Here is a 10,637-nt window from a genome sequence, read left to right on the forward strand (position 1 = left end):
GCACGCATAACTAAACCCTGAACTGTCAAACTTGAGAGTATAATTATAGCGCCCAAAAAGTATCATTCTAAAGATTAATCCGCAGGAATCCTGTTTCACCAAGTATAATGTCCAGTGTCTATAAAAGTTCTCATGACCAAACTGTACAGGCTACCACAAAACCGAATGTTAGTAAAACTCTTACGGCAGGTTTAATTGTTGAAAGGCGTCAAGAGGCTTTGAGTGACTGAAGTACAGTGTGTCTGATTGATTGTTTAAGTTTAATTAAACGTCCTTCCGAGGGAAAACTAAATAAATCACGTGATCTCCGTCCTTTACAGTTCCAAGGTCTGCAGTCTATCAATCACAGCCTAGTTTTCATTCGCTCAAATTCTATATGGTCTGACCTGGCTAAAGTGTACACACACACACACAAATGGTTCTTCAGTGGTTCTTTGGAGCAGTTGAGGTGCTAGCACCACTGCCATAAGAACCAGCTAGCCCCTTTATAGCTCTTTAAAGTTTCTCTTAGTTTAGTTGGGGAAAGGATATAAAAAAAAAGTGTAATGTATTTCCAGAAGATAATGTGGTTCTTGACCTTTTTGGCCCCAAGGCCCCCATAAGGAAACCTTTCAGGGCCCCCACACAATATTTGTTAAACTCAGAAAGCATAAAACTGATTCAAAACTGATTCAAATTGAAGCTTTTACAATTTGCAGTGAATATCTCATTTATAGCAAACACGAGTGGAGTAACATCTAAAATCTAAGATGGAGAATGGGGTTTCTCTTACGGTTCTACAAAGCACCATTTGACAAAGGTGCTGTTTTATGAAAGAGGTTCCCCTATGATTACGAACCAATGAACCATTTTTTGTGCTATTTAGCCCTTTATTATTATTATTATTATTATTATTATTATTATTATTAAAGAGTGTTTATACGACTAGTGATTTTGAAGTCGTTTTTAATGCTCTCCTGAGTATTCTATTTATAGTTATATTTCTTTCTCTTTTTTTCACGAAATTATTATTATTTTTTCTTTTTTTATATATAAAAATTTCTCTCTCTGTCATTGAAGAAACAATGAATAGAACCAACTTAAGCCACTGGGTGGCAGAATGTCAAGAATTGTTTAATTATGTGAGAATTTAGAACCAATGAACACAGCACAAAAAGAGTAAAACATAACTAAATAAATGCGAGTCCTTTTATTTATTTGTTTATTTATTTATTATTATTTTTATTTGAGTAAATGTGTTATTTGTTATAAAAACTCTAACCCTTCAAAATTCCGTTAGAAACTAAATTAACAAATGTGGTTTTATTAAATGCTTTGTTCTCAGCCTATATTAGAAAAGTTTAAAACAAATAACATGCGTAGAACGTGTAAAATACGTCAGAATAATAATAATAATAATGAGATAGATAGATAGATAGATAGATAGATAGATAGATAGATAGATAGATAGATAGATAGATAGATAGATAGATAGATAGATAGATAGATAGACATACATGCATACATTGTCTACATAGACAATGCACTTGTATGGAGGTTTGGCTGGAGCTGCTTGGGTCCTCAGCACTCTGGACAGCGCCTGCACTTGCTGCTCCGCCACTGCTGAGAGCGTGTGCTTATACTCATACAGACTGCCATAAATTACCAGTCAAGAAAAGAAAAAAAAAAAAACATGAATGGAACCGAGATATTTCACCACTCTTGATTTACAGCAGTTTCCCCCCGTCTAGCGATTTTCAGTTGACTTGATAACCTCCAGTGACGCGCGGCTCTTTTGCACGATCTGACATCTTTATTCATAAATAGCCCCCATTCACATCTCTCTGACGTTCATCTACCCTCTGACGAAACCTGCTCCTATAAGATTCACAGTAAGTTTGGCTTACTCTGAAATGTGCTGTAGCCTACTGCTCTTCTCCTCAGGCGATAGTTGGGCTCTGTTTTGCTCTGTTGGTGGCAGTTGAGTGACTGGCGGCTGATTCACAAAGGTGAGGCTCTTTTCTTATGATGTTGAACTTTGTAGTTGGAAACCCTCCGAATGAAATGTATGAAATAAAAAAAAAGAAGAAGAAGAAGAAGTGACTGAAAGACTATTAAGAAATATAGGCGGTTTAAATATATTTTTTAAGAGTTTTTGTCTAAATTCTACATCAGCTCTGTGTTTAGAAACGAACCAGTCAGATTTTTTTTTAGCCCTCCCTTCTTTTTCTTACATACCTCTTTTGGTCTCTTTTCCCTAGGTCTCAATGAATTTCGGTTATTTCGAGATACAACGACTTTAGCAGAGAGAAGATGAACATCCATGTGGAGGGGTTGGTGGCGATTGTCATCTTCTACTTGCTGATCCTTGTAGTTGGAATCTGGGCAGCATGGAAAAACAAGAATTCCGGCGTGATGGAGGGAGTTGATCGCAGTGAGACCATTATGGTCGGCGGAAGGGATATTGGATTATTTGTCGGCGCATTTACCATGACAGGTGAGTTTCAGAGAGAACTAAATAATAATAATTAAAAAAAAGTGTTTTGCCGTATGTGTAAATGTATTTGAATGACGTTTTTCTTTTTTTATATTTGTTTATTTTTCTTTTATTTTATTTTTAACATCTTTAAAGATTTAGTCATGCAACAAAAATGTAGCTACTGCCTGTAAGAAGAAGAAAAAAAGCTAACACCGTGATGAGATGATGTCTTTATCTTTCTACGTCATTAAAGTAGACAATCATTTTCGGAAGTTAAATTTCGAACATTTGCAGGCCTAAATGAAATGTAATACTACATTATGTAGTCTACTTATATTTTATTTTATTGCTGTATTATAACTGCTAATTCGTTTGGTTTATGTATTTTTTTCTCCACTTGAATTGAATGATCCTGTTTGCTGTTATAACATATAAATGGAATATAAATATACATACACACACACACACACACACACACATGATCCTGTTTGCTGTTATAACATATAAACGGAGTATAAAAACACTCACACACAAACACACACACACACACACATATATATATATATATATATAGAGAGAGAGAGAGAGAGAGAGAGAGAGAGAGAGATGTGAGAGATGTGTGTGTGTGTGTGTGTGTATTCCATTAAACAGGTATTGTATATACTGGTACTGTTACTAATTATTTCATAATTTATGTTGCTAATTCTGCTATTTTTTTCACACACACACAACGTTAACGGATACAACTTTGATTTTAAAAATGTATTAGTAAATACAACGAACTTGAACAATGAACAAAACTCAAACATTTATGTTAACTAACATCATTAATATATATATATAGTGCCAAGTCAGATTAAATGTCCTCTCTCATTCCAGCAACTTGGGTTGGAGGGGGTTATATCAACGGCACAGCAGAGAATGTGTATCTTCCCGGGTACGGCTTGGCATGGGCACAGGCTCCCTTTGGATACGCGCTCAGCCTTGTTGTGGGTATGTTGCATGTGTATGCAGCTTTGTATAAACATGTGTTCAGTGTTAAAGTTAGTAGAACCCAAAGCATGTATCTGTCAAACATATAATATTTGAATTGATTCATGTCAAGGTGGCCTTTTCTTTGCAAAACCCATGCGCTCCCGGGGTTACGTCACCATGCTTGACCCCTTCCAGCAACTGTATGGTAAAAGGATGGGTGGTCTGCTATTCATCCCTGCACTAATGGGGGAAATGTTCTGGTCAGCCGCCATCTTATCTGCCCTTGGTAAGAAAAAAAAAAGGGAAACTATATCTTAAAAAGACGCAGTCAGTAAATTGTATTAGGACATATTCAATAAACACAGCAGTAAAGCTTTAATTAAACAAACTTTGTTTGCATCACAGGGGCAACATTGAGTGTGATCATTGACATCGACATCAATATGTCTGTGATTATTTCGGCTCTTATTGCCATTTTCTACACACTGGTGGGAGGACTTTACTCAGTGGCCTACACTGATGTTGTCCAGCTCTTCTGTATTTTTTTAGGACTGGTAAGGCTTCACAGAACCACACGATGAAGTCACTGACGGCGTCATTTTCATCTTAATTCATGTCTGCATGTCTTCAGCAGCACAGAACACTCTGTGATTTATCAAAGTGGCTGTTTGCTGTGCAGTTTTGACAGTAACGGCTCATTAACCATCCTTCACTGATACAAGTAACAGGTATAAAGAAGCAAAAAGAAGAAATCAAATATTTTTCCTTATTTGAGTTATGTATCATTTGCTTTTCATTGATTCACTTTAAGTATTATTACATCATTCAATAAAAATAATAATTAATACAAATTAAGAATTTAACATGATCAACTGAACAGAATTCATAATTAAATTGTTGAAATAATAGTTGAAATGTAAAAACCTATTTCAAAATCTATTTGGCTGGTTTTAACTGCTACACCTTAAGTTAAATAAAGAGTATAACAATGTTATAAATGGTCAATTACATAGTAATAGAGTGTAATATGTTCTCTTCGTAGTGGGTTAGCGTCCCTTTTGCACTCTCAAACCCAGCTGTGTCTGACATCGGAGTGACAGCAGTGAAGCAGCTCAATGCTAATCAGACCGCATGGCTTGGGAAGATAGAAAGCCCTGACAAATGGATGTGGGCTGACAACTTCTGCCTTCTGGTGAGTGGACAACCCACTGTAGCATGATGGGATGGAGACACAATGGTTTTTGCCAATGGAGAATTGTTGATTCTGAAGGGCCAAACCTAATTTCTCACTTTAGTGAACAATGCAGTCATTCGTACGGAGGAAAACTAAATAAGACCAAAATAATTGGAGAGAGAGAGAGAGAGAAACTGAAGTGTAATTTTTGTCCAGCCATGTCACTCTTCTCCTGTAGGTTGCCATATTTAGATTAGTTTTAACATTTATAGTGTTATAATGCACTCTTAATGTTATGCATTTAAATCCTGCTGTCTTGTATCTGTATTTATAATGACGTTTCTGTTTCTAGATGTTGGGGGGGATTCCCTGGCAGGTGTATTTTCAAAGGGTTCTTTCTGCCTCTTCAGCTTCCTATGCTCAAGTCCTCTCCTTCCTGGCTGCCTTTGGTTGTATCATCATGGCTATTCCCTCTGTCCTGATCGGAGCCATAGGGGCTTCCACAGGTAAAACGAATTTTTTTTTTTTTTTTTTTTTTGCCCTTGTAATCTTTAATTAACATTAACTTCCCTTCCCCTCCTCGCAACGGCATCTCTTCTCTGGTGATGTGTGCACCAGTACTCTCCTTTCCTGCACTGTCATTTTAGTATCATTATAGTTATCATTATGTTTTTATTAATATATTGAATTTGTTTAATATTTTGTTTTATATTTTCTGTTTTCATTTGAAGTTAAAGTTTTAGTCATTTTGTTGTTGTTTTTCTAGATATGTTTGTTTATTTTAATAAAGTTGTTTTTTAATGGTTTTAGTTCAGATAACTATAATAACCCTGCTCTGGCAAACTGTAATTTTAATGAAATCGTAGCAGGCAGCAAATAACAACGGTTTCTTGGTGTTTTTTTTATTTAATTTTTTTTCGAGGCTCTACATCACAATAGTGTATTTGCAACTTTATTTCATGTTGAATTAAATAATTAGTCTAATTTACAGGCTGTATCCACTAAAGATATCTAGACCTTAGAGTGCTAAATAAATACATCATTGGAAAAAAAATAAATAAAAAAAAATATATATATATATATATATATATATATATATATATATATATATATATATATATATATAGAACTCTCTATATTTCAAGGATAAAACTTCTTCAGCACGGGACCCTTTAGTTCAGAAATATTTCCTTAAACAGATAATATAAAAGGGCTCTTAATTATACACTAATTATGTTGTTTTCCCCCTCCAGAACATACCCTCACACTGAATAATTATTCACAGCTCAGCCAAATAAAAAATGTGCATCAAAGTATTTTTCTTATTGTTTCCTGTATATTATGTTTCCTTGTCCTAAACCCCTTAAGCCATTTCCCCTTAGAGCGTGTACTGTATTTAGTATATACTGACAGTAATTCTAATTATGTAATCACTTATTTCTGATTGTTGGGGGAACATTCTGGTTTGCATTGGTGTGTTGTGGGAGGTGTTCTCCAGGCTGTATCAGCCCCGGGTGGAAACCATGTTCCCTTCAGATCACTAAAGAAACGAGTAAATAACAACAGCTGGTCTCCCTCATATATTATTAACAGATTATCCATTTAACGATGTGAACCCAGTAAATATTACATCTGAGGGAGGCACGCAGCACCCAGATTTAATCAACAGACTTTCAGCATCAAAGACACAGCAGACACGTATTATTTAACTGATTGGGAATAACAGTCTGATTAATCAAGGCTTGTTGCTTTTGGATTTTAAGTAAAAAGAATTTAAAATAGAATGTCTGAGTTTCATTTAACATGCATTCAACTCATGTATGATGCAATATATATATATATATATATATATATATATATATATATATATATATATATATATATATATATATATATATATGTATTATATTTAATTAAATAAAAATATAATAATTATGCTGGTGGTTATTGCACAGTATATAGTAAGTGTGTTCTGCTCCATAGATTGGAACCAGACAACCTATGGGCCAATTTCTCCCATGCAGAAGGACCAGTCTGACATGATTCTACCGATCGTGCTACAGCACCTGTGTCCAGCCTATATCTCCTTTTTTGGTCTGGGGGCAGTTTCTGCTGCAGTGATGTCATCCGCTGACTCATCCATCTTGTCAGCCAGCTCCATGTTCGCTAGGAACATCTACCAGCTCGCTTTCCGGCAATCGGTGAGAGCCAGTTAAATTTAATTTACTGCAGAAAAAAAGCAATATTTTTTGCCTTGTTTCGCAGTACAAATATTTAAACATTCTTAGAAAAAAAAATAAAAATACTTTACTTTAGAAGTCCATTTTATCAAAATTAAGAGAGTTTTTTTTACTTAAAAGAAGGGGAAAAACTACGTGGAGTAAGAAAACTTTACTTAATTCAAAGATTTTTTTTTTACCCCACTTCCAGATATTTGTTCTTATTTTAAGAATAAAGTCATTACATTTTGATAATTGTTTAGGAAAATAAGAATTCTATTTTTAAAACTAAATGTATCTTCACTGTAAGAAAAGTCTGTAAAGGAATTTGCTGTTTTGATTTTGCAGGTGTTTTACCTGTATTTTATTTGTGTTGCATCGTTTTGTGTTTTAGGTTAAAGTTAACAATAAATGTTCTGGCTGAAAATGACCAGTAACAGATTTTTGTCTAAATGTACATTCATAGTTTTGCAGGCAAAAGGTTCACTGTCAATGACATATTGATGTATGAAGCACAGCTCACTCAGAAGTCACTTTCAGACCAAGCAGCTTTCTGTTGGACAGCAGAGAGAATTTGCATTATTAACTTTAGGGAATTTGTTTACCTTCACAACAAACTCCTGAATGCACAAATCCTACTGAAGTTACTAAATTTTAATGATATTTTGTCAAGTAGCATTGATTTAAGAGTAATAATAGTTGTACTGGAAAATATGACAAACATACTGAGCTAGAACATCTCTCTCTCTCTCACTCTCGTTGGAAAATGACTATAAAATGTAGAATGCATACTAATGAATGGATAAAGTAGTTTAAGGGATAGGTCAATAATAACAATAATCAGTCATCATTTACTTACACAAATGTCATTCAAGAACCATATTGCTCACTTTATTCTGCGAAACACAAAAGAGATATTTTGCAGAATGTCTCAGCTGTCTTTGTCCATGTAATGAAAGTCAATAGCATCCAAAACAACTGCTTTTTAGATGCATCACAACAACATTAGGCCGCACTGACATCTATTGTATGAAAAATGTGTTTTTGATCACACTTTATTTTAGGGTCCAATTCTCACTATTAACTAACCATTAACTATGACTTTTGCCTCAATTAACTCCTTATTTGCTGCTAATTAATAGTTCATAAGGTAGTTGTTTAGTTTAGGGTATTGGGTAGGATTATGGATGTCATGCATTATATGTACTTTATAAGCACTAATAAACAGCCAATATGTTATTAATAGACATGCTAATAAGCAACTAGTTATTAGTGTGAACTGGACCCTATACTAAAGTGTTACCGTGTTTTTCAATAATGAAAAAAACTGAAAATCGGGTTAATCAAATAGTTTTCTCATATCCTGAACCATTTCATTAACTAATTCTTGTCTCATCTTTGTACTGACTTCAAGGCTTCCGACCGTGAGATAGTATGGGTCATGCGGATCACTATCTTTGTGTTCGGGGCTCTTGCGACGGCCATGGCTCTCCTGACTGGGACCGTTTATGGTTTATGGTACCTGAGCTCTGACCTGGTCTACGTCATCATCTTTCCCCAACTCCTCTGCGTTCTTTTCATCCGTGGCACAAACACCTACGGCTCGGTGGCTGGATACATCTTTGGATTGATTCTGCGAATTGGTGGAGGGGAACCATATCTCAGACTGCCTCCGTTCATCTACTACCCTGGATGGACCATTGAGGAGAAGGTCCATCATGTGACCAAGGAGGTGGAATACCTGGTGATGCAGAGGTTTCCCTTTAAGACTGCTTCCATGCTGGCTTCATTCCTAAGCAATGTGGCTTTCTCATACCTGTTTAAGTACTTGTTCGAGAGTGGCACTCTGTCGGCTAAATATGATTTCTTGGATGCAGTGGTGGCGAAGCACAGTGCCGAAATAATGGACAAGACCACTCTGGTGAACAGGAACATCATTGGGCTGAATGAAATGGCCCCAGTCAAGCCAAGACTTAGTGTTACTTTAGCTGCTACCTTCACCAGGAAGGAAACCCTGACCGAAGAGGAGGACTCCAGCCCAGAGTCACCCAGTCATGAGATCAAGTAGAGACCTTATGGACAATCCTGAGAAGACTCTCTAGTGGTCCCATGATGTGAAGGACAAGGCTTCACCCAATAAGTAAAGAAATATCTGATTTTAATTACATAATTAATTCACTCCACACTCCTTTTCTGGAATTTCCATCACTTCTTTCAGATACTGTGGAATGAGACAGCAACTGAAACTCTTACCAGAGAAGAAAACAGCAGTGATTTAGATGGTTTGAGTAATATTAGGACATTGATGGTGTTGCTTACCCTGAGAAGCTCTTCAACTCCTGATGGGATGTACAAACCTTCAGTGACTCTCCTTTCCCTGCTGAAGAAAATGTTGAGATACTGTGATAATCCTTGAGAAATAATCATATTAAAAGGTAGGTTCACTCAAATATGTTCTGTCATCATTTGCTCAACTTCATGTCATTCCAAACATGTACGACTTTATTTCTTTCTCTTTTTGTTCATCCATACAAACTCAATGGGCATCAGTGTTAAAAAATAACACTGAAGCCCACTGACTTTAACTGTATGGATGAAAAAAAAGAGAAAAAAAAAACTTTTTCTGAGTTCTACAGAAGAAATAAAGTCATGTTTGGACAATCCACGAAAGGACCCTATTGACTTTCATTGTGTAAAAAAATAAAATAAAATAAAAAGCACTTGAAACATTCTTCAAATGATATTTTTGTGTTCCACAGATGAACATAAGTTTCAAATGATGACAGAATGTCCATTTCTCTGTGAATTGTCCCTTTGATTTCTTGTATCTGGACACAGATCAGTCAGGATTTGAAAACGAAAAAAGAAAATGTAACACAGTGATTACAATATATCCAATCATAGCTATATATTAATAAATAATAGGTGTAGGTTTATGTGTCAGGACATTACTTACGTCAAACTCCCATGATGCATATTAGTGCAGATTATCCCTTCATCCTATCATAAAAATCAAATGTAGCTAAACAGTTATAGTTTCATAAATATGTAATTATATACGTAACAAGTGATGTGCTTCCCATCTACAAACTACCTTTAACAACTGTGACATATGTGCACATGTGGCAAATGTCTTTTTCATGTTCATAGTGCAATATTAAGGTGACCAGGAAAACAAAAAACATGGAAAAAATATATATAATCTTGTAATCGTCTATCTAGCCGCATTGATTAGATGGGGATGATTGGACATTATGCAAACCCGGTCGTCACTTTGTTGTACTTGAAAATGAATGTAGCTGCAAATGATTTACCAGATGTAATAACCCACGGGGTCTGTGCTGTGTTATTCTTTTGTGATTTGCAAAGTCATTCGTATGTCAAAAGAAGTCATTGTACCTGGTTCTAGAATGAACCAGCTGCTGTGTTGTTGGTTTTAGTGATACAGAAGTTTTTGTTATGTGTGTATTTATACTCCAGTGAATATAAATGTCCAGTATTCCACTAAAATGTTAAGTGTCACTTTAGTGTTATATGTGTGTATATATATATATATATATATATATATATATATATATATATACACACACATTTATTTATTTGGATGGGTTGGAGCCACCAACACAAATCTATATTTATTTATTAATTGTGGCCTACAGATTAAACATAGGATTATTCAAAGAGAATAAATTTTATTGTTAAGACTTTCATAGTGGTGTGTTATTTCAAAGTTGTACAGTCAACAAAAACTCTTAAGTCATGAGCCATTTTCCAATTTGTTCAAATTCATCATGAAAAAATGTGTTTGATG

The 10,637-nt window shown here is 35.1% G+C and overlaps 1 protein-coding gene across 1 annotated transcript; it reads left to right on the forward strand.

Annotated features, from left to right (window-relative positions):
- Positions 1–1,871: 1,871 nt before the first annotated feature.
- Positions 1,872–10,361, forward strand: LOC128016039 (high affinity choline transporter 1-like). Its single transcript, XM_052600360.1, has 9 exons — positions 1,872–1,988; positions 2,241–2,476; positions 3,338–3,451; positions 3,564–3,719; positions 3,839–3,987; positions 4,476–4,625; positions 4,960–5,113; positions 6,591–6,808; positions 8,241–10,361. The coding sequence occupies exons 2-9, from the start codon at positions 2,293–2,295 to the stop codon at positions 8,892–8,894; spliced, it is 1,779 nt and encodes a 592-aa protein (XP_052456320.1). The 5' UTR covers positions 1,872–1,988; positions 2,241–2,292; the 3' UTR covers positions 8,895–10,361.
- The last annotated feature ends 276 nt before the right edge of the window (positions 10,362–10,637 follow it).

The sequence above is a fragment of the Carassius gibelio genome, chromosome A1 (assembly GCF_023724105.1).
Source record: "Carassius gibelio isolate Cgi1373 ecotype wild population from Czech Republic chromosome A1, carGib1.2-hapl.c, whole genome shotgun sequence".
Lineage (NCBI taxonomy): Eukaryota > Metazoa > Chordata > Actinopteri > Cypriniformes > Cyprinidae > Carassius > Carassius gibelio.